This window comes from Helianthus annuus, chromosome 16, assembly GCF_002127325.2.
Source record: "Helianthus annuus cultivar XRQ/B chromosome 16, HanXRQr2.0-SUNRISE, whole genome shotgun sequence".
Lineage (NCBI taxonomy): Eukaryota > Viridiplantae > Streptophyta > Magnoliopsida > Asterales > Asteraceae > Helianthus > Helianthus annuus.
Window position 1 is genome coordinate 137,636,302 of NC_035448.2, and position 23,806 is coordinate 137,660,107.

The window sequence follows — 23,806 nt, forward strand, 5'->3', positions numbered from 1 at the left end:
TACTTTCCACCCGCAAAAGCATCTCGCCTCCGTGATCAGATCCATTCGTTCCGAAGGGAACCTGAGGAGCCCTACTACCTTGCATGGGAAAGATTCCAAAACCTATTGTCAAGGTGCTCTCTACATGGTCTCTCTGAGTGGGCCCTTGTGTCACACCTCGATTCCCGGTGGGCCCGGATGGGTATAATCGTGACGGTTGGAAAACAGTTATCACATTATAATAATATGCAGCCGAATTATAGGAGTAAAATTATTAAAATAAATAAAGCTTGAATATATATAAGTATTACAAGCATTCGATACAAGCCTACAAGCGAGATCTAAATAAACAGAGCTTTAGAAATCATAGACCTTAAGCATCAGGAGTTGCAAATTCCTTTTCATTCTAGCCGACCCGTATTCCCAGCCTATAATAAGGTTCGGTACCTGCGGTTCAATCTTTTTGAAAATACGTCAGCCAAAGCTGGTAAATACAATTAACTAACTCTTTGGAAAATAGATTTTTGAAAAGATTTTTATACACAGAGAAAACCCGTAGGTGATCTTTTAAATATATTTCTTGGGATTTATTCTTGTTACCAGATTTACATACTTGATTAACCCCCGATCAGTGTTGTAAAAGTCGCTAGGCGGTCCCTAGTCGGCCGACTGGGGAGTTGGGAGTAATCGGAGTACTCGGAGAGTACTCGGGGAGTACGCGGACATGGTAAATATAAAGAAAATTAATTGTTATATATTATTTATGTGTTAAAATAAGCATAATTCATGTTAACTGAGTATAATTTAAAATGAAACATGTTTAAAGTTCAAATATTTCGAATACAAGGCCGAGTAGTCCGAGTACAAGGCCGACTAGGCCGATTTTGACCGAGTTTGACCGATTAAAAGTCAACAAACCACGTTGACCGCCTAGACCGACTAGGCCGACTACGTCCGACTAGGCGCCGACTAGGCCGACTAGGCACCGAGTACTCCCGAGTAATCCCGAGGCCGACTAATTGAGACCGCCTAGGAGGAAGTCGCCTCGGAGGGGGTCCGAGGACCGAGTACTTGCCGAGTACTCGGCCGAGTAATCCGACTTTTACAACACTGCCCCCGATCGATTCAGTTATCAAGTAAAACGGAATAAACCGGATTCTTACATTTATGCACAATCATAGGCGACCCATTTATGTAATACCCGCTCTAAGTGGCATAATTGCCATCCCAAGTTTAAAACTAAAATAACTTAAGAGCATTTACCTTTTTGCTAGCTTCCAATCAATAAAATTATAATTTAGCAAAAAGCCGCAAGTCTATGTACTATTGACCCAAGTCCAATTATCTGGGGGGTACTTAGCCTGGAATGAACAGATTTATTATCTGTTAAGCGTATACCGAATAGAATGTGGCTTAAACCCAACAAGTACTAGGACTTGTATAATATGGGTGAACAAAGTACATTGTGGATTTCGAAGTGAAAATGATAAGATTTGACCCGTTTCGGTAAACTTACGTAAACTGGTTATATAAGCTTAATCGTACGCATATAAGTGATATCGGGTAATAAGATGAGTCATGAACAAGTTATATATGCCAACATACTTTAAATAAGTTATAATATCAGTAGGATATCAATTTATATGCCCGTTAAGGTTTTAAAATCAAATTATGCCTCATAAGGGCGTTTTAGTCATTAAACGACGTATAAAAGGAACTTGCATATAAACAGATGTTATAAACATGATCACTCTGTAAAAATACTTTATTTATGATATAATATCAGTAGGATATCAAACATATGTGATTTTTATGTTTTAAGACCAAACTATGCACCGAAGGGGCATTTTGGTCATTATGAACATAGTTTGAAAACTTATTTGTAAATCTGAGTTAAGATCATGTACCTACTGTCAAAACATTATAAATAAGTTATAACATCTGTAGGTATCAAGTTTTAGTTGGTAGTTATGGTTTATAACCATATTATGCGCCGAAAGGGCGTTTCGGTCATTAAATACCGAAATTTGCGATCTTTAGTAAAACCTTAGGTTAGGAACTGATTTGATATCCCAAAATATTTTAATTAGGATATTATATCAGTAGGTAATGATTTTGATATGATAAATTATGTTTAAAACCGTATTAGGTGCCGAAAGGGCACTTTGGTTAATTTAAAACATAATTTACGATCTTATATGAAGACTCAGTTTATGATCAGTTTAATAACATCAAAATGTGTTAATTACATTAACATATTTGTAGGTAAGTTATTTTCAAGTTCGATAATGATTAAAACCTTATTAATTGTAAAAAGGGCAATTTGGTCAAAGTATGGCATAATAACGGAACTTGCGTAAAACTCAGAATATGATTATGATCGTGTAATATAACCTCAGAGGGTTATGCTATGTTAAATTATGATCATAATGCAACCTTAAATCAGTAGCAAACTAATCTAAATCGGGTCAGAATCGAAAGTCAAAGCAGAAGTCACACTTTGCGACTTTCGGTTGCGAAACGACCTTAAAACTAGAATTGATGATCCGAACATATTTACACATGCTCTGATAATTATTACTAACTTGTTTAAGTGTCAAAACATGATTTATAACATCTACATTATCATATTATAAGATTTATTAAATCTGACCCGTTTGACTTTTTAAACATGAAAACTTTGACCCGTCAATTGACCTAGTAAACTTGATTTTCAGGAGGTGCCCTTTTGAGGGATTAACACCTACCTAATTACGATCACGTAGCCATGTTCGACTCGAACAATGGCTGGACCATAGTGGTCTAAATCATAAGTCAAAGCAATTATCGATGGAGCACTCACAAGTGATCCAAGAGAATGATTTGAACTTCAAGGAAGCTCCCAAATTGATCAGGAACTTCCAGATGAGAAGTTAGAAGTGAAAGAGCTTGCTATTTATAGTTGTTTTAAAGTCATAAGATCATCACACATGTCCCATGATGTAACATCCCGAAATTAATTTTAACACAAGAATAAGTTAAATCATGGAAGTGTTTAAATCAAACACTTAACAAGCTTCAAGGGGGTAATATGAAAAATTATAACTTAGTAAGGTTTAATTATGTTTAAACCAAAAACAAACATCTTGTACGTATGCTGGGATCGATCAAGGGCAGGGAAAACAAGGGTTTACCCTTGTTCTTGCAAAATTCACCAATTGACAAGGAAAAATCAAAGTTTAATTGCTGCATGTTCTAAAGTTTCAATCATCTAAGCATATCTAGTGAAGTGGTAAGTCGAATTTCTGAATTTGGTGAATTTTAGGATGAGGGTTTCAACCCAATCATGAATTCGTGGTATGATTTGTGTTAATTAGATGTTAGGGTTACTCCCTAGAATAGAAATCATGCTTGATTTTAGTTTAATTGGAAGAAAATTTTATGAAACCCACCTTGTGAAATTGTATTATGAATAGGAAGATTATAGGGATTATGATTATATGTAATCTTGATATGTGATTCTGGTTGTAATACTTGAATGCTAGATGAATTGGTGTAGACTAAAGGAATTGTAAGAACTAGGTTAATTATTGATGGCATATATAATAAACTAGTAAAGTCATGCTTTAAATGTTGTACATTATGCTTTATAAATGTAACGCACACTAGGTGCTCGATGAAATGCTTCAAAGAATAATGATGTGTAATTTGGAACATAATAGAATGAATTGTGGGTACTAAACGAAAGAATGAATGTGTTGATATAGGCGTGAAGGAAGAAGGTTCAAATTCCAAGAAATCGGAAGGATCACAAGACCGAGGTATGTTCCGTTGCATACAAACTTTACTTAAATTTTGTTAGTAATTATATCGAATAAACCTTGTTATAATGATTATTCCTTGTTATAATGATTACTGTGTTAGTAAATAAATAGCAAATCCCTTGCGGATTTGGTTATGCTAACGAAGAATTATGTTAAACTACGCAACTCGACCGGTTCGTGTAAACTAGGTCGAGTAAGGATATGATACCATCCGTCTAGAACGGGTGGCCGTGAAAGCAAAAACGGATGTATGAAGTTCAATCCGTTATACGGATAGAACGAAAGGTTTATGTTGAAAGCAATCAACCCGATGTTACCGGGTCGTAAACGGTATGCTTGAATCTCTTTATGAGAATATATGCCTTACCCATTTAAATGGGTAAATCGAATGCATAAGGATAATGAATGAATTTAAACGAATGCGACTATAAAGTGGTATCGCAAGCAAAATAAGTAATAGGACTAACTTTTTATAGCTTGTTGTTAAATGTAGGTAAATCCACGACTTGGGCGATTGGACGGCTTGGAACGTGCACACTTGATCTACGCCCGCCTCACGCTTCCGTCACAAATTATTTTGATATGGGTTAAATTTTTGGTCATATGTACTTAAGCTTATGTAGTATGTCGATGTCCTTGTCGTTGGGTAAAAACTTAGTAGTTGTAGTCTTGTCGTGTTCAATGTAAACTTTGTCTGTCTTGGGTTTTGTCAAAGATGTTAAATGTTGAAGTTTGTTTGTGTAAAACAGGTAATTAGTGGTTTTAAATGAATAGTTCATGCCGAAATTTTCAAAAATTTTCCCTACATATTATACACATCGAATTAAGTAAGGTATGGGGCGTATCAAGTTGGTATCAGAGCCAAGGTTTGAGGGATTTGAGCACAGGTAGTGGTGCTTGAACTCAAACTGACGGCTCGTTCGAAGGTGTGCTCGTTCCAAGACCGCTAAGAGGTAAAGATTTGAATTTTCGATAAATATAAGTATGTACAATGTGTTCACGGCATAAGTTTTAAAGTTACGTATGCTAAGAAATGATGATGTGGGTAAAATGAGAAGTCCCTCGACCTGTGGGGTTGAAAACGGACCCAGGAAATGCTCGAATCAGCCAAAAACAAGTTCTGCAGCGATTTAACAATAGGGAGGTCGTCGCCTACGGGCTACTTAGCCGTCGCCTATGCCCCCCATTGATCCGACGCACTAACTTGCTGTCTACGGACATAATGGGCGACGGCCCCTTTTTAGAGCCCGTCGCCAACGGTAGACAAGGTCGTCGCCGACGGCTGCTAGAAATACGATCCGCTGAAAATTGTTTGTTTTGTTTGCTTTTCATGACTGGAATTTCGTATGATCTAAAATACTACTAGATAATGAAATAAGATCCGTATAAACATAATAAAAAGGATACTTATGATCACAATCTGTGATCACAACGAAAAAGGATTCGTAAAGAACAGAAAGTGATGACGTGAATAACATAAGTCGAATGATGAAACTTAGATGATCAAAATTTCGAATTATATGATTACAAATGTATTAAACAAAGGTCGAAGTGTGTGCTATATGGAAAGCTTGTGATTTCTGATGAATGAAAACGTCCTTTTGTAGAAGGCCGAAGTAAGAAATGTTAATGATGATAATGATGATATGGCTAGACAAGAAGCATTTGAGAGCAAAGTCACGGAAGTAGCGGAAGGGGTTATGCAAGCTAATCTCCCACGAATAGCTCAAGAGGTAGAAAGCCGGGTTTTGGGAGTCGTGGATGCTATGATGACTAGCAAGATCGAGGAGTTGAAAGAACTGATTGAGGGGTCTAGAAGTAAAGGCAAGGAACGACGATACACGTATAAAGACTTTATGCCGTGCAATCCTGCAACGTATGATGGTATAATTGACCCGATCGCATGCCAAAGATGGATTTCTAACATAGAAGCGGTATTTATATGAAGTCAATGTGATAAGGAAGATCAGGTGATGTTCGCTACTGGCACACTCACTCTTCAGGCGAAAGATTAGTGGGATGCGCATAGCAAGGAAATAGGGGAAGATAGACTCCAAATGATGACCTGACAAGAATTTAAGGAGCCCTTTATGAGATACCATTGCCCTCAGTCGGCTATTGATAAGATTCAGGAGGATTTCTTGCACCTCCGATAGAAAAACGAGTCAATAAATGAAATATCAAATATTTTCATGGATAAGATGAAGTTCTGTGGGGATTTTGTGAAGACTGAAAGGATGAAGATCAATCGCTTCTACGGGGTATTAAAGGCGGAATTTAGGGAGTTCATCACTCCCTCGAAATGTGAGACCCTTGATGAACTTATCAATCTGGCACGAGATAGAGAAATTGAAATTAAGAGACAAGAAGAACGCGGCGAAAAGAGATTAAATGAAAAAGGTGCGAGTTCGAGTCCGTCTAAAAAAGGGAAGTATCAAGAGCAAGGAAGGAAAGATAAGTCGACGGGTGGTATTACACCTTGCAAGACCTGTGGAGAACTTCATACGGGAGAATGTTTGTTAGGCAAGAAGGGGTGCTACAAGTGTGGTAAGGAGGGACATTCGTCTTATCAATGTCCAAATAACCCAAAGACTTGCTTCAATTGTTTTGAAAGGGGACACATCAAATCGGAATGCCCAAAACTTCAGCAAGAGTCAAAGAAAGAAGATAAGAAGCAAGAGGGTTCTAGGGCTAAAGGGAGGATGTTTCAAATCACATCCGAAGAAGCCAAGTCCCAACCGAATGTGGTCTCATGTATCTTTCTATTAAACTCCATACCGGTTTATGTTTTATTTGATACCGGAGCCACTATGTCGTTTATTTCAAACGAAATTGTACAACATCCTTCATTTAAGGTTGAACGAATGTCGATGCCTTTAGAAGTAGAAATATCCGATAGCAAAAATTATTTGCTGCACGAAATATGTAGGAGTTGTAAATTAACCATCAAAGATGAGGAGTTTGACATCGATCTTATACCTATGATTTTGGGGGAATTTAAAGTAATAGTGGGTATGGATTGGATGTCCCAAAACCACGCGGAGATAAATTGTGAAACCAAAATAATACTTATCCAATCTCCAAGTGGAAGGCGATTAAATATACAAGGCGAAAGAAAGGTGGAAGCGGAGCTATGTACCCTCGTTCAAGCCATTAAGTATGTGCTCAATGGGAGTATGGCATATTTAGCTTACGTGGTAGATACTCAACAAGGTTCCCCAAAGCTTGAAGATGTCGAAATTGTGAACGAATTTCCAGATGTATTTCCGGAAGAATTGTCGGGGCTCCCTCCCGAGCGAGAAGTAGAATTTCGAATCGAATTGAATCCGGGTGCGAAACCGGTTGCGAAGGCTCCCTATAGGTTGGCTCCCACTGAGATGCGGGAATTAATGACACAATTACAAGATCTTCTAGATAAGGGCTTCATACGCCCAAGTGTGTCGCCTTGGGGAGCACCTGTCTTATTTGTTAAAAAGAAAGACGGGTCGATGCGCATGTGCATCGACTATAGAGAATTAAATAAGCTGACCATAAAGAACCGCTACCCTTTACCTAGAATTGACGACCTTTTTGATCAATTACAAGGGGCGAGTTGGTTCTCCAAGATAGACCTGCGTTCGGGGTACCATCAAGTTAGAGTACAGGGAGAAGATATTCCAAAGACCGCGTTTAGAACCCGTTATGGGCATTATGAATATCTAGTCATGTCGTTTGGATTGACGAATGTGCCGGCTGCATTTATGGATCTTATAAACCAGGTATGTTGGAAGCAATCAACCCGAGGTTACCGGGTCGTAAATGGTATGCTTGAATCTCTTTATGAGAATATATGCTTTACCCATTTAAATGGGTAAATCGAATGCATAAGGATAATGAATGAATTTAAACGAATGCGACTATAAAGTGGTATCGCAAGCAAAATAAGTAATAGGACTAACTTTTTAAAGCTTGTTGTTAAATGTAATCCACGACTTAGGCGATTGGACGGCTTGGAACGTGCACACTTGATCTACGCCCGCCTCACGCTTCCGTCACAAATTATTTTGATATGGGTTAAATTTTTGGTCATATGTACTTAAGCTTATGTAGTATGTCGATGTCCTTGTCGTTCGGTAAAAACTTAGTAGTTGTAGTCTTGTCGTGTTCAATGTAAACTTTGTCCGTCTTGGGTTTTGTCAAAGATGTTAAATGTTGAAGTTTGTTTGTGTAAAACAGGTAATTAGGGGTTTTAAATGAATAGGTCATGCCAAAATTTTCAAAAATTTTCCCTACATATTATACACATCGAATTAAGTAAGGTATGGGGCGTATCACATGAGGTGTCCATAATCAAAGGAGGTTCAAACAAGTGTCAAATGCAGGTTACAACTTGGAGAACACGAGTTCTTGGGCTCCAAGGCATGAAAAACAAGGGGCTGAAACAAGTTTCTATTACTGGTAAGCTTTGGCTACCCGCGACAGACTAAGAAAAGTCTGTCCCGCCCCGCCATACCCTCAAACTAAATTTTGAAACTTGGCAGATTTGGCCCCTAGACTTGTTTCGTCACGTTTTGTCACTTTTAACACCTTTTAACCCACTTTTTAAGCTCTATAAAGGTGTTAAGGCATATGTAACTTGGATTTTGCCTGAAAATGTCGTGGATGTCGGTTCATTCGGTTGTTCGGTTACGCATTTCGTGTTTCGCAAAATTACGTCAAACGCTATAACGAACACGAAAAATGACCGAAATTTCGCAACGATTGATTTTTGCATTCTTATCAATAAAATGCAAGATTTTATTGATTACAAAAATATTTGGATTGGCACACATGGTCCGTATTCAAAAATACGAGAATTGGCAGACTTTCGCAATTTATCGAAAATAGTCCCTGGACTTGTATAAGCGTGTTTTTGTCATACCTAACCCTTCAAAACTTATATCTAAGTCATGGGTTATTTAGGGGATTTGTAGCTTATGTCCTTAGACTTTTATATCTTTGGCCATTTGGCACTTTTAGCCCCTTTCCTTTCTCGTAGTTGAGATTAGTCGGAGATACGTAGTACGTTTCAATGGACGTAGAATATAATTTCCTTACTCCTTCAACACAGTCGGGAATTAATTGGAGGATTTAATATGTATCGTTACACAGTGGAACCTCGAACTCGGCTAGGTATTCACCACCAGGCAGCGTTATCGGGTCCCTAGCTTGGGAAGGGAGATCCCTTTTGCGGTCAGGGGTAACGTGCAATTACCCTTTTTTAACGATAAATCCCCTTTCCTAATTTGGAAATTCGTGACACGTGTCGCCTCACCATTGGACGAAATGTTATAGGTGTTACATCTTGTAGAGAAATTTTACAATGGGATCACTTATGACACCAAGGCCCGTTCCGATACCTCTGCAGGAGGCCACCTTATGGGTAAGAAAACGGTGGCTGAGCGCAATGACTTGTTCGAGAGCTTTGCTCAATCTGAGTACGAACAGTGGTCTGCATACAGGAAATCCGTTCCTGTACATAGTTCATCCTCCACTACGAGAGGTGTACACCAAGTTAGCTTTTAAACTACAGTTGTCGACGCTTTGGAAGATTTCAAGAGAGAAGTGAGTAAAGAGATCCAAGACTTAAGCCCAAAGTAGATAAGTGTGAGGTATGTCGGGGGGTCACATTACGTTAGAGTGTCATATGCTTACACGGGAGCAGGTCGAGTACATCACCGGTCAAAATCAGGGTCCCACGAGCACATTTAATAATAATAACTCCAATTATAATTTGAACTGGTGTAGTAGTAGTGGTGGTAGTGGTGGTAGTGGTGGTAATGGTGGTGGTGGTAGTGGTGGTAGTGGTGGTAGTGGTGGTGGTGGTGGTGGTGGTGGTGGTGGGGGCAGCAGCAGCAGCAGTAGTAGTAGTAGTAGGCGTTCTTCCGGTAATCCTCCTGGTTTCCAATCGAATCAAAATAGGGGGCAGGGTCAGTTTGCTAGTGGAGGTTCAGGTTAGCAGGGTCAACCTGGTAGTGGGGGTTCTGGTAGTAGTTTGGATAGAATTGAGGAACTTCTTTCTCAATTAGTTGTTAAAGACCATGTCACTCAGAAAATGTTATCGGAACATGACCTTCTTTTGAAGAATCAACAGTCCGCACTTTTAAATCTTCAGTGGTCCGTTGATGACATTGCCCGCCAGTTGCAAGCACGACCACCGGGTCAGTTCTCGGGTAACACTCAACCTAACCCAGCCAACCATAACGTGAAAGCTATAACCACTAAATCAGGTTTAGAGCTAGGGGGTTTGAGAGACTGGTGAATTGTAAAATACATCATTTTTCTTGTATAGTTTGTTCGTTTTTTAGTCATCTTTAGTGTCGTTTTATTTAGATATCGCGTATATTTGATTCGTTTACGTTTCGCAGGACTTGGTGAATTAAAGTAGCTAAAAGGAGTGAAGAATGAGCTAAAAATGAGAAAATCAAGTGCCGGGACGAGAACAATTGATCAAAAGGTGAAACCAGATGGAAAAAAAGGAAAACACCATGTTTTATACACGTCACGCGTCGTGGTGGGTTTGAAGATCATTGTCGCGTGCCACGAAGCTGTCATTGAACGAGTTGACCTCATTGTTGCGCCATGGGCAGTAGAACCCAAGAGCCCAGCTTGTCGCGGGCCGTGAAAGACTGACACATATGGGAATTGTATGGAATCCATTGGGCTTGGCAGGCCCACTACGGGACATGAAAGGCCCTTGTGTTAGTAGAGTTACGTGACAGGGATATGGGCCAGCAAGTTGCGTGAATTTTTGAGTTATTGGGACATTAGCCAATATATATGATATACTAATAATTCAACCCTCATGATCCATCTTATTCGATATATATCAACATCAAAGGAGCCCATTATAATATTGCTTGGACAATCAGACATCAGATGCTTACATGGGACGAATAATAAAGGCTGATTTGCAAGAGACAGTGGGTCGCCAAAAGCATCTTCAGCCCAAACGTGAATTATGGGATTTAGGCAATTTAGACATATATATTAAATATATATATATATATATATATAGAGAGAGAGAGAGGGAGGGAGAGAGAGAGGAAGTGTAGAATACAATTCCTCTTATCCTACATTACGTACACGACTACAGGATCAGAACACATGTCCCTGATTTAGTTTTCATAGCTAAGGGCAAAACAGACAATTCATTCAATCGTAACTTTCTCCTCACCAGTGAACTCGCCATGATCACTAGCGAATTCAACATATTCAAATCAACATCTGGGTTTCGTCCGTTGCTGCTTTGTGGATCCATAGAAAACAACAATCAATTAAAACTCTAATCGCACAAAAATGACAACCGCATATGTATAATTTTAAAATTTATGCATATTTAGAAAGTGATACTATTTGATTCTAATGGTTATGATGGTTTTTAATTATATGTGAGGCCAATTGTTATGGAATCACATGGTATTAATTTCGCAAGTTTTGAGACGGACAAATCACATGTAATGATAATGCATTAGATGTGAATTTCGCATGATTTGAATGATAAAACCGCATGTTGTTCTCATTTTTTTTATTGAATATCTCATGAGAAATCGCATATTATAAGAACCCGAACATTACTTTCACATTAATTTCGCATGTTTTTGAGGCACACATATCATATGTAATGATACAAATCATATGTAATGATGATGCATTAGATGTGAATTTCGCATCAGTTGAATGATAATATCGCATGTTCTCATTTTTTATTCAATATCTCTTGAGAAATCGCAAATTATAAGAACCCAAACATTACTTTCACATGTATTCGCATACGATAAAATCCCAAAATCGCATGGGGGATGAAATCGCATGTTGTGTTTTATGGGGTGAAATTGCATGGGGTATGAAATCGCATGGGGGGGATGAAATCGCATTGGGTGAAATCGCATGAGGGATGAAGATCTGACTGTTAGCATTATCGCGTACGCAATGTATGATAAGCCATTTTGTACGTTAGCTGGCCCCTATATATATATATATATATATATATATATATATATATATATATATATATATATATATATATATATATATATTTATATATATAATTTTAAAAACCCTAATGGAATCTTGATATAAATATTCGGCCATTCTTATATTCCATCATATATTACTTGGGACAAAAGGAATAATACCTGCTATGGACGAAAAGCAACATCGATAGGGGACGCAAATTAGAGAATATATTAACAAGGAATAAAGGCTTGAATCATTGGAGTTGAGCGGGAAGCTTGGAGAAATCAAGGAATTAACGGGTTTTGCTTACCGGTTTCTCTTGTTTTCTATTTTTCTTTGTTCTATTCGATGAATTCTTGTTTTAAACCATGTTTTATTGTTTTTAAGACCATTTTTCTTGGCTAAATTCCTTAGACTACTTAGGTTGTGATGAACTTCGGATAAAATATGGATTTTTATTAGATGTTAATGTGTTTTGTGGTTTTATCTTGAAAAGTAATAAACTTTGGAATCTTGATTTAATGTGTATGCGTATTTAATCTTGTTTTAAATCTAATTACATGTTTCACTTACGTTTTTGTGGATGTCTTCCATGTATGAATGCTAGTTAGGTCATGGATTGTGTGTTAGTGACTAGTTTACGGTTAATTGTGCACGATTTCTGTAGGAACCGTGATTAAGATTTGTAATAAGATTTAATATTCTACCAATCTTAATATCCGTAAGATGAGAGATTGTCGGTCCATCTTTATTGTTAGATTGCTAGGGTTTGGTACTTCGTATCAATATCTCCTTAGTTTACCTTTCAGTATTTGCTTACCGAGTTAAATCAGGTTTCTTAGTTGCCTTAGATTTCCAACTGTGAGGTAGTTAGTCACATTAGGGCACTTTTCTAGATAACGAGATAACCGTAGGGGAGTCTAATCAACCGGTAGTCTTAACAGCCTTTTAGATTTCCATAGGTGTCTTCCTGAGAAGGGCCGGGGGTCCTGTTCGGTTTCTCTTAGGGATATCAATTGGGATTCCAACCTAGGTAGTTATTCGTCATCACTGATCTCAAACCTCATTTAAGTCGTGTTTTAGTTGCTTAATTTAATTAGTTTATTTTAAAGGCTAATGTGGTAGTTGATGCTTTAAGTCGAAAGTATCATGAAAAGCCAAAAAGAGTACGTTCTCTTAAATTAAATCTGCAGATAGATTTAAATGAACAGATTAGAAAAGCAAAAGAATCAATAATCAAGGATGATACAGAAAAATTAAAATGAATGATCAAGGAATTAGAACAAGGAACATATGGAATTTGGAGATTCCATAAGAAGAGAATGTGGATACCTAAATTAGGAAACCTACGCCACCGCATACTAGAAGAAGCCCATAAGTCTAAGTATACGATGCATCCTCGAAGTGATAAGATGTATCAGGATTTAAGTAGGGGTGTTCAGAATTCGTTTCGAATTCGAAAAATTCGAAATTCGATTCGATTATCAAGAATTCGTTTCGATTATAAAAATTCGAATTTGAATTCGAATTCGATTCAATTCGAGTCAAGTAAATCGAATACGAATCAAATACGAATTTATAATTTCAAATTCGATTCGATTCGAAATTCGAATAAAAATTATACATTTTATTTTATATTTTTATATATAATACATATATAAATTTTATTGGGCTATACTATAAATAATTTTCAAAATTTATTCCAAGTATTAAAATTACCCATTACCAAACCTACCACATGACCCATAACTAAAACCTAAGTAGCAAATCTATTAATAGATTTCTAACCCTAAAAATATTAACTTGTTGTGGTTATTCCGGAATTCTCGTTTTGAATGTTAGACTTATGATACTTTATTTGGAAATTTTTAATATGATATCGTGCTTTATGGCTGCTTTCAAATTTATGTTTCTTTTTAATAGCTTTTATATGTTTTAAAAGAAACTTAATCAAATCGAATTTATTCGAATTCAATTCGAATAAGAATTTTTAATCGATTACGAATCGAATACGAATTGGGTTTTTTATTCGAATACGAATTCGAATCGAATTAGGTAGATTTTAATCGAATACGAATCGAATTCGAATTCAAGGAAAAATTAAAAATATTCGAATAATTCGATTCGAATAATTCGAAAATTCGATATTCGATTCGATGAACACCCCTAGATTTAAGAAAGAATTTTTGGTGGATAGGAATGAAAAAGGATACAGCAGCTTATGTTTCTAAGTGTCTAACATGTTCACAAGTTAAAGCTGAACATCAGAAACCCTCTGGATTGTTACAACAGTTAGAGATGCCCGTATGGATATGGGAATTAATAACAATGGATTTTGTTACCAAATTACCTAAAACAAGAAAAGGTAATGATACAATCTGGGTGATTGTAGACAGGCTAACTAAGTCAGCTCATTTCCTACCAATGAAGGAAACTTTCAGTATGGAACACTTAGCTAAGTTGTATGTAAATGAAATAGTTTCATTACATGGAATTCCTTTATCAATTGTTTCTGATAGGGATAGCCGTTTTACCTCTCATTTTTGGACAAGTTTCCGAAAAGCCATGGGAACCAAGTTGAATCTAAGCACAGCTTATCATCCTCAAACAGACGGACAAAGCGAAAGGACAATTCAGACAATGGAGGATATGCTTAGAGCTTGTGTAATTGATTTCGGAGGTAATTGGGACGATCACTTACCATTAATCGAATTCTCTTATAATAGTAGTTATCACACCAGTATCAATGTTGCACCATTTGAAGCACTTTACGGACGAAAGTGCCGAACGCCAGTCTGTTGGGCAGAAATTGGAGAAAAACAACCCTCTGGACCAGAGATAGTACAAGAAACGACAGACAAAATTGTTCAAGTCAAGGAACGACTGAAACCAGAACGTGATCAACAAAAGAGCTATGCAGATAACAGGCGAAAACCGTTAGAATTTCAAGTAGGAGATAAAGTGTTAATTAAAGTCTCTCCTTGGAAAGGAGTGGTAAGATTCATAAAAGGGGGAAAGCTAAGCCCCAGGTGTTAGGGCTGGATTTTTATTATAGGTGATCCTTACACGTGATCCTAACCAGTGATCCTTGTTTCTTTGGCAGACAGTGATCCTCAGCAGGACTTCAGGATCAGGATCATGGGACATTATAGGATCCTCATACTAACGATCATCTTCGCTTAATGCAATGTTATCTTTGCAGGAATATCTAGCAGGATACGCTCTAAGCATCATGATCAAGGGACGCGTCTTCACAATTATGGCAAGAGCTTAATCGGAGATAGACGTTGCACAGGATATGGAAACATGGCTTGATTTATGGGCGGCAATTTAGGCTAGATTGTCTTTTATTTCTAAAGGGGTAATGAGCTGATAATTAGTCCTTTTACCTAAAATAGGTCACCTACACTTGTATAAATACCACTCTCCATCATTTGGAAGGGGAGACACGACATACAACGCAACTCTCACACACTTAGACACTCGAAACAATAGTGATCCTTGTACTCAGCTCATTATCATCCGAAGTTGTAACCATTTTGTTCTTATATTGAAGTTTGGTGATCGGTAGTTGCCATCACCCGAGGTTTTTTATGCCGGAGATCATATATTGATCAAGGGCTTTTTCCTCGTATAAATCATTGTGTCTTTGCATCTCTATCACGAAAGTGATCCTTTACTTTTATAATTAACCAAGCATCATACCCCGTTTACATAAAGTTTGATTACATTATCCTTGTGTGATTTTTGACCAAAACAGTTTGGCGCCCACCGTGGGGCAATTGGTGCTTCATTCATAAGAAAATCTTTTGTTCGAAATCGTTTCAAAGAGTTACATGGCTTCATCATTGAAGAACACGTCCACGGCGATGTCTGCAGTCACCTCATCACAGACCACTCTGCCTCCTCCACCGGCAGGATCTCAGAAAAATACTGAGAAGAGACCAACTCCTACTTTCTCTAAACCTCCATCTTCTTCTGCTATGAATTCTTCTATTCCCAGTACTAGTGATGTGTTTGCTTTAATTTTGCAGATGAAGGATCGTATGCAGCGGCAGGATGAGACTAATGACAGGATCCTCAGGGAAATTGGAGACCTCAAAAGACAAAGGAAAGCGGCAGAGGATCATTCCCCACTGATGCCCAAATCCTTGAGCTTCGATACTCCAGTGATCACTTCACAGCCATCGGGGATCCCGGACGTGCAGATCATAGGGGAGTCAAGAGGATTACATCTCAAGTCGGCAGCAATGACTCAGACATCAGGCTCACATTTTCAGCCAGCAGGATCCTATCCTCAGTATATGGGATCCTTCACGAATTCGGGAGCCTATCCGGGAACACAGCAGCTTCAAGGACCCTACTTTGTTCCAGGATCATCCCAGGGTCAGGGATCCTACTTTGTTCCAGGATCATTCCAGGGTCAAGGATCCTACTTTGCTCCAGGATCATCCCAGGGTCAAGGATCCTCCTTCGCTCCAGGATCCTTCCAGATACCAGGATCCTTCCAGATGCCAGGATCCCTAAAAAGTTTGCAAACAGGAAGTCTAGATGTCCATCAGGGGGACTTCATTCCAATGCAGACCATTGCTTCCACTGGTCCCTCCGTTATCCCCGAATCCCAGCAGTATGGATTCACTAACTTGAACTCAATGGGAGGTAACACTTTAAATAATCATCTTACTACTAACCATGGATTCATGCAGGATACAGGTGTCAATCATGCTATGGCCAGGGAATTGCAGAAGCTAAAAGATATGATCTCAAGTGTTCCAGGGGTAGTCAAGCCTATCCCAGAGATTGCAGATGGAAGCCACAAGGTGTCCCGCTTTGCACCACCAATTTGTGATGCACAGGTACCCAAAAGGTTCCATATCCCTACTATGAAGCTGTATGATGGTACAACGGATCCAGAGGAGCACATAGCACAATACAGGGAGAGGATGGAGATCAATCCTATCCCAGAAAAGCTGAAGGAAGCATGCCTATGTAAAGGATTTGGATCCACTCTTACTGGATCAGCTCTTAAGTGGCTGCTAAGTATTCCCCCTTATTCTATTACTTCATTTGCTAATTTAGTTAATTTATTCAATAACCAATTCTCTTGGAGTAGAAAATTTGAAAGATTAACCAGTGATTTATATAGGGTAACCCAAGGTCATAATGAATCATTAAGGGATTACATAACTAAATTTAGTAAAGAATCCTTGGACATTCCCAACTTGGATATGGCTACGGCTGTTGAAGCCTTCAAAATGGGACTGCTTAAGGATTCATTATTCTATGATGATCTTGTTATGACACCATGCAGGAATCTAGATGAAGTAAGAAATCGAGCACTCAGGTTCATCCGGCTAGAGGATGACAAGAGGATCCAGGAGAGACAAGTAGGATCCTCAAAACAGGAGAAGCAAAGATCCTCCTTCAAGAACAACAAATTCAAATCCTACCATAGAAATGAGAACCAGAATGTGCATGCTGTTGACCAAGAAGAGGATGATGAAGATTATCCTCCAATCTCAGAATATTGTTTTTCCGTTGATAATCATGAACTAATCCTTGCAATGCAGAATCTAGGTGAAAAAGCTAGATGGCCCAGGAAGAATGATAAACCATCCGGGACTAAAGACAAGTCAAAATGGTGTGCATACCATGAGGATTTCGGGCATCTAACTGAAGAATGCATAGCTTTAAGAAAAGAAATTGGATATCTGTTAAGCAAGGGGCACCTAAAAGAATTGTTGGGAAGAAAAAAGCAAAGGACTCAGGATCCTGAAAGGATCCCTGAAAGAGCTCCAGCTCCTCCGGCAGATGCACAAGTGATCAACTTTATTTCTGGAGGAAACCAGAGATGTCCGGAAGGATGGCTAAGTGGGCAGTAAAGCTTAGTGCCCATGATATAAGATATGAGCCAAGAACAGCCATTAAATCCCAAGCACTAGCTGACTTTGTGGCTGATTTCAGTAGTGATCTACAAAAAGAAGCAGAATTGGAGGTCCAACAGCTGAATGAGACCAAGGATCCTTGGATACTACACACTGATGGATCCTCAAATGTCAAGGGCACAGGGCTCGGGATACTACTAAAATCGCCACAGGGGGACATAATACCCCACTCCATAGCCTGTGAGTTCCAAGCAACTAACAATGAGGCCGAATATGAAGCCTTAATTGCTGGCTTACAAATTGCTAAGGATATGGGGGTAAAATATCTTAAAGTATATGTAGACTCATTATTGATCACCAATCACTTTAATGGATCCTATGCTGTTAAAGGTGAAAAACTAACCAAATATTTAGAGATAGTCAAAGAATTGGCACTCTCTTTTGTTTCTTTCAGCTTAACACAGGTACCAAGGGAGGATAACACGGAAGCTGATGCATTGGCCAACTTAGGATCATCCTTAAAGATTCCAGAAGATATAAGTATCCCTATCATCCATATCCTGGCTCCTGCCATTGAAAATCAGGTGGCCATGGAAATAGAAGAGGATACTGCAGTGGTCCCTAGTGAAGAAACTCAATCTTATTCAGGATCATGGATCTCACCAATTATGAGATACTTGCAATACGGAGAGATTCCGATGGGAGAAAATCCTAAAGCTTTCAGGATTAAGGTATCTCAATTCACAATCTTAAATAATGCATTGTATAAACGATCTCTTGCAGGACCATATTTAAGATGTATCGAGGATCCTGAAATTGAAGAAGTGTTGAGAGACTTCCATGAAGGAGATTGTGGAAACCACACTGGGGGCAGGGCATTATTCTCAAGGATCCTTAGAACAGGATACTACTGGCCAACCATGAAAAGGGATGCTGTAGAATATGCTAGGAAATGTGATCCTTGTCAAAGACACAGCAATATCCTTCATCAACCAGCTGAATTGCTACACCCCATACCATCCTCTTGGCCATTCATGAGATGGGGAATGGACATAGTTGGCAAGCTCCCTAAAGCACCTGGTGGAAAAGTATTTATGCTTGCCATGACTGACTACTTCTCTAAGTGGATAGAGGCTGAAGCCTTTGCTCAAGTCAGAGAAAAAGAAGTTATATCCTTTATCAAAAGAAACATTATAACTAGATTTGGCATTCCCTCTGAAATTGTATGTGATAATGGTTCCCAATTCATTGGAAGCAGAACCACTAGCTTTTGTGACAGTTGGGGAATTAAGATGATAACTTCAACACCAGTTCATCCACAAGCCAATGGTCAAGCAGAATCATCCAACAAGATCATCGTCAACAATCTGAAAAAGAAGCTAGGATCCAAGAAGGGGAAATGGGCAGAGGAGTTACCTTATGTGCTATGGGCTGATAGGACAACTCCCAAGAATGCCACTGGTCAAACACCTTTCTCTTTAGTATTTGGGGCAGAAGCAGTGATCCCAACCGAGATGGTGGTCCCAACTGCTAGAACAAGTGCTCGTGATCCTGAAGAGAATGCTGCAATCCTAGCTCAGGATTTGGATACTATTGAGGAAATCAGGGATCTGGCTAGGATAAGGATGGCAAGCTACCAACAAAGAATGGCTGGTGCTTATAACAAGAATGTCAGGATAAGGAAGTTCCAAGTCGGAGATATGGTGTTGAGAAAAGCATTTCAAAATACTATCAATCCTGCTGACGGGAAGTTAGCACCAAAATGGGAAGGTCCCTACTTGATTGAAGCTGAAGCAGGAAAGGGGGCATACAGGTTGCTAACCATGGAAGGAAATTTGTTACCAAGAGCCTGGAATGCTGTTCACTTGAAGAAATATTTCATGTGAACATGATCCTTCAAGCATGTGATCCTTACATTGAAGTATCCTTGGAGGATCCCGGCGATATCAGTGATCCTTACTCTGGTAATATGCTTATCCTAAAACTATTACATTCTCTTACTTTTTACCTAAGGATAAGGATCTTGTATCCTTCATCCTCTACTCACAAACCATTCGAGTTATGATAGTTCAGGTATCTTCAGCATATCGTCAAAGATCTTCAAAAGCACCGCAGATCCTTGGGTCCAACCCCAGTTATCCTTGGGATTATCCCCAGTTTCCGCCAGCAGCGCACGATGATCCTGATATAGTTCACGTCTTTGGGACCAGTACCCACTTCCGGGGCTGACAACCTCATCGTACTGGCTATATTTAGGATCCTACGTATAATGGTAGACGTACCATACATCCGTTCCTAAGGTTTCTAACGTTTTCACGTTAGCTAAGGTTTTGACATTTTCATGTCACAAAGTTTGGATAGTCGCCAGTAAGGGTCATACTCCAGTTTACATACGATCCTTTGGGCTTGTCCCCAGTTATCCTTTGGGCTTGTCCCCAGTTATCCTTTGGGCTTGTCCCCAGTGATCCTCCGGGATCATTCTCAGTTATCCTTTGGGCATGTCCCCAGTTACTAATTTATTTTTTACATTGGCTTAGTCCCAAGTTATGTTTCATTTTTTAGGATTGTCAAAGTTAAAACACATAAGGATCCTTAATCCTTATTATCCATCAAAATCTTATCTACGATTACCTTGATTGAAGGTTAGGATCCTAACTTGGATCCTCAGGTATGATCCTTGTCTATTTTTATTATACTCATTATCCTAACCAACCCTTACACTTTGACAACCGAACCTATGATCCTTGAACTAAAGTACTTTGAAAATTTTCAATGTCAGGATATTTGATCTAGGATCATATCCTAAATTTATTAAACATATTTTCAACTCTTGTTACTTTAATAAATATACTACAAAAACAATTGAGAAATAAGAAGATAATTAAAGGATAACAACACGAGATAAGCCAGAAAGATTAAGGTTATATTATTAACAAAAGGATCTTTAACCCTTTCAAAAAAGTTGTCAAAATTGCCAACCCACATTTCTACCAGCAAAACGTGGCCCGTCCACATGGGTTGGCAAAGGGTGTCCATTGTCTATGCGGTCTTAGCATTGTGCAGGAAATTAAAAGCGGCAGGATCACAAAGGCTTCATCCCCCAAACAGAGGATCCCTCCACCTTTTGTAATCCTACCTATTGTCCAAAGGATCCAGGATCCTTAACCCTAAGAGCTATTGTTCAAATTACAGACCATAATTGTTCCAAATACCACTACCACAAACCACTACCATACTAAAAAATTGGGCTCCGGCCTAGTCAAAAATATCCATCATCGCCCAATCCAGCAGCTCACACCTCTGCTGCTCCATCACCACCAGCATCTCCACCTTGATCCTTCTCAGCATCACCACCTTCCAGCATGGGGATCTCCTCAGCCTCATCCTCGTCCTCCAGGTCCGCCAGCCTTGCCTTCCAACCTTCAACGTCCCACGAGCTTTTGTCAAAGGTAGGATCCTGAGCCTCCTCAGCCATCTGAAGTTGTATCTTGTACATAGCAATTGCCGCGGAGACCTTGGCATCTTGGGTGATCTCCTGCTTCTCGTTATCCATATCGATCAACCTCTGAGCAGCCTCATCCTTCGTGGCCCGGAGTTCCTTCTCAAGATCTGCTATCTTGAGATCCTTAAGCACGCCCATTTGTTGAAGGTCGGCAATCTGGCTCTCTTGATCCTCAACATGGCCAAGATAGGTCTCGATCTCGGCAAGTTTCTGCAAAGAGGGAAATAAGGTAAGTTCAGAACCGGATGATCCTCAAAGATACAGGATACACAAACAGGATATTCGAAACGGATAACCAACAGGGGCAGTGATCCTTACCTCATTCACGTAGTCAAGAAATTGCTGACGGAGGAGGGGAAATCCTTGGAGATCTTCAGAGGTTTTCCTCTTTTTTCCCTTGCCCCGGATAGGTGCCTTGGGGGCTGAAACTGAAGGACTGGCAGCAGGAGCCTTCTTCCTCGAAGACTTGACGTTGGTGAGATCATCTATCCCAAATTTAGAAGCAGATTTGACAGACCTGGCAGACTTTCCAGCACCTACACAATCAAAAAACAAGATAAGTTGCTTTATTAATCAAACAATCCTACATATAATTTATTTTCTATAAGGATACTTACTTGACATAGTGGCAGATGCAGAGGATACTTCTTGAGAATCTTGGACGGTGACTTGGAAACTTCTGACTTCAGGATTAAGCTTTTTAAAAGCTAGGACTCTCTCTTTTGCAGCAGGGCTTAATTTCAGATGAGCAATGGATATAGCTGCACAAGAGATAAAAAGAGATATTAGTGATCCTCATTATATGAGACAGGGCTGACAGTGATCCTTCGAGGATCCTCTATCCTACCATGAGTGGCCCATTCCTTGGGCAGATCCTTCCCATCTGGGATGGAATCCCTCCTAACAAAGAAAAAGCGACGCTTCCAGTTTGTATCGTTCTTAGTGACCTTGAAGACAGGATGATCCTCCCCGGCTTTCCGTTTCAACAAATACCGGTGAGAACCAAATGTGGTGAGATCATAAAGATTGGCCAACTCCGCCATCCCCAGATCAATCCCTTCCTGCTCGATGACCCTCTCGAAGGTATACAGAACCCTCCAGATCATCGGCATAGCTTGGATGTAAGAAATGCCGGTTAAGGAAAAGAAAGACTGGGTAAAGTCTGGAAAAGGATATGAAAACCCTATGGTGAACGGGGTAGCAGGAAAAGCCACCCAAACATCTGAAACAAAGTCGCTTAAAGCTGTAGGAACGAAGGATTTGAAAACAGTATTCGCCGGAAAGCAATGACGAATTCTGTCTACGTGAACGTCAGTAAAGCAACATCGCTCCGTAGGGGAATCCTTGATAATCCCCTGGCCTTTTAGGGGACTATCCTTCTTGGAATCCTTGTGTGGAGAATTCCGGAGCAACATGTTTGTGACGGAACAGAAACAGAGACGGAGCAAAGAACAGAGCAAAGAGAATATAGAAAGGAAAGAGACAAGAGGAGAATACCTGATCAATCTTCGGTGGAGAATATAAAGGGAGTATATCCTGAATTTAAATACAAACTGATCCTCACCCTATCTCCTATTTATAATCATGATCTGCAGGGATTGTCACATCTATGACGTAATGATCGCAACGGCTAGTCCATGTGTAACGGCTAGTTATTCGGAGTCGCCCGTTGGAGATAAGATCGAAACAAAATATAACTCGTCAATTTACAATGAAATCCTTATATTTTGGGGGCAATTGTTAGGGCTGGATTTTTATTATAGGTGATCCTTACACGTGATCCTAACCAGTGATCCTTGTTTCTTTGGCAGACAGTGATCCTCAGCAGGACTTCAGGATCAGGATCATGGGACATTATAGGATCCTCATACTAACGATCATCTTCGCTTAATGCAATGTTATCTTTGCAGGAATATCTAGCAGGATACGCTCTAAGCATCATGATCAAGGGACGCGTCTTCACAATTATGGCAAGAGCTTAATCGGAGATAGACGTTGCACAGGATATGGAAACATGGCTTGATTTATGGGCGGCAATTTAGGCTAGATTGTCTTTTATTTCTAAAGGGGTAATGAGCTGATAATTAGTCCTTTTACCTAAAATAGGTCACCTACACTTGTATAAATACCACTCTCCATCATTTGGAAGGGGAGACACGACATACAACGCAACTCTCACACACTTAGACACTCGAAACAATAGTGATCCTTGTACTCAGCTCATTATCATCCGAAGTTGTAACCATTTTGTTCTTATATTGAAGTTTGGTGATCGGTAGTTGCCATCACCCGAGGTTTTTTATGCCGGAGATCATATATTGATCAAGGGCTTTTTCCTCGTATAAATCATTGTGTCTTTGCATCTCTATCACGAAAGTGATCCTTTACTTTTATAATTAACCAAGCATCATACCCCGTTTACATAAAGTTTAGTTACATTATCCTTGTGTGATTTTTGACCAAAACACCAGGTATGTTGGACCTTTTGAGATTATTAGAAGAATAGGACCTGTAGCCTATCAGCTACAACTGCCAGAGGAAATGGAAGGAATACATGATGTATTTCATGTATCTAATCTCAAGAAGTGCTTAGCCGATGAATCGCTGGTAGTACCTCTTAAGGATATAGAGGTAAATGAACAATTAAAATTTGTAGAAAG

General features: G+C 39.2%; 1 protein-coding gene and 1 long non-coding RNA gene across 2 annotated transcripts; both read left to right on the plus strand.

Moving 5' to 3' along the window:
• The first annotated feature begins 3,118 nt into the window (after window positions 1–3,118).
• On the plus strand, window positions 3,119–4,565 carry LOC118488075. Its single transcript, XR_004883619.1, has 3 exons — window positions 3,119–3,250; window positions 3,726–3,779; window positions 4,276–4,565. It is a non-coding gene; the product is annotated as an uncharacterized LOC118488075 (long non-coding RNA).
• A 1,418-nt stretch (window positions 4,566–5,983) lies between these two features.
• Window positions 5,984–10,062, plus strand: LOC110919652. The gene is made up of 3 exons (XM_022163916.1): window positions 5,984–7,217; window positions 9,112–9,275; window positions 9,853–10,062. Exons 1-3 carry the CDS (start codon window positions 5,984–5,986, stop codon window positions 10,060–10,062), a joined length of 1,608 nt encoding a protein of 535 aa, XP_022019608.1.
• The last annotated feature ends 13,744 nt before the right edge of the window (window positions 10,063–23,806 follow it).

Coding starts and splice junctions, on each gene's coding strand:
- LOC110919652 (XM_022163916.1), top strand. CDS start 5,984: ATGAAGTTCTGTGGGGATTTTGTGAAGACTGAAAGGATGAAGATCAAT. Junction 7,218..9,111: donor TAAGGGCTTCATACGCCCAA/GTGTGTCGCCTT, acceptor TACATCTTGTAG/AGAAATTTTACAATGGGATC. Junction 9,276..9,852: donor CATACAGGAAATCCGTTCCT/GTACATAGTTCA, acceptor CATGTCACTCAG/AAAATGTTATCGGAACATGA.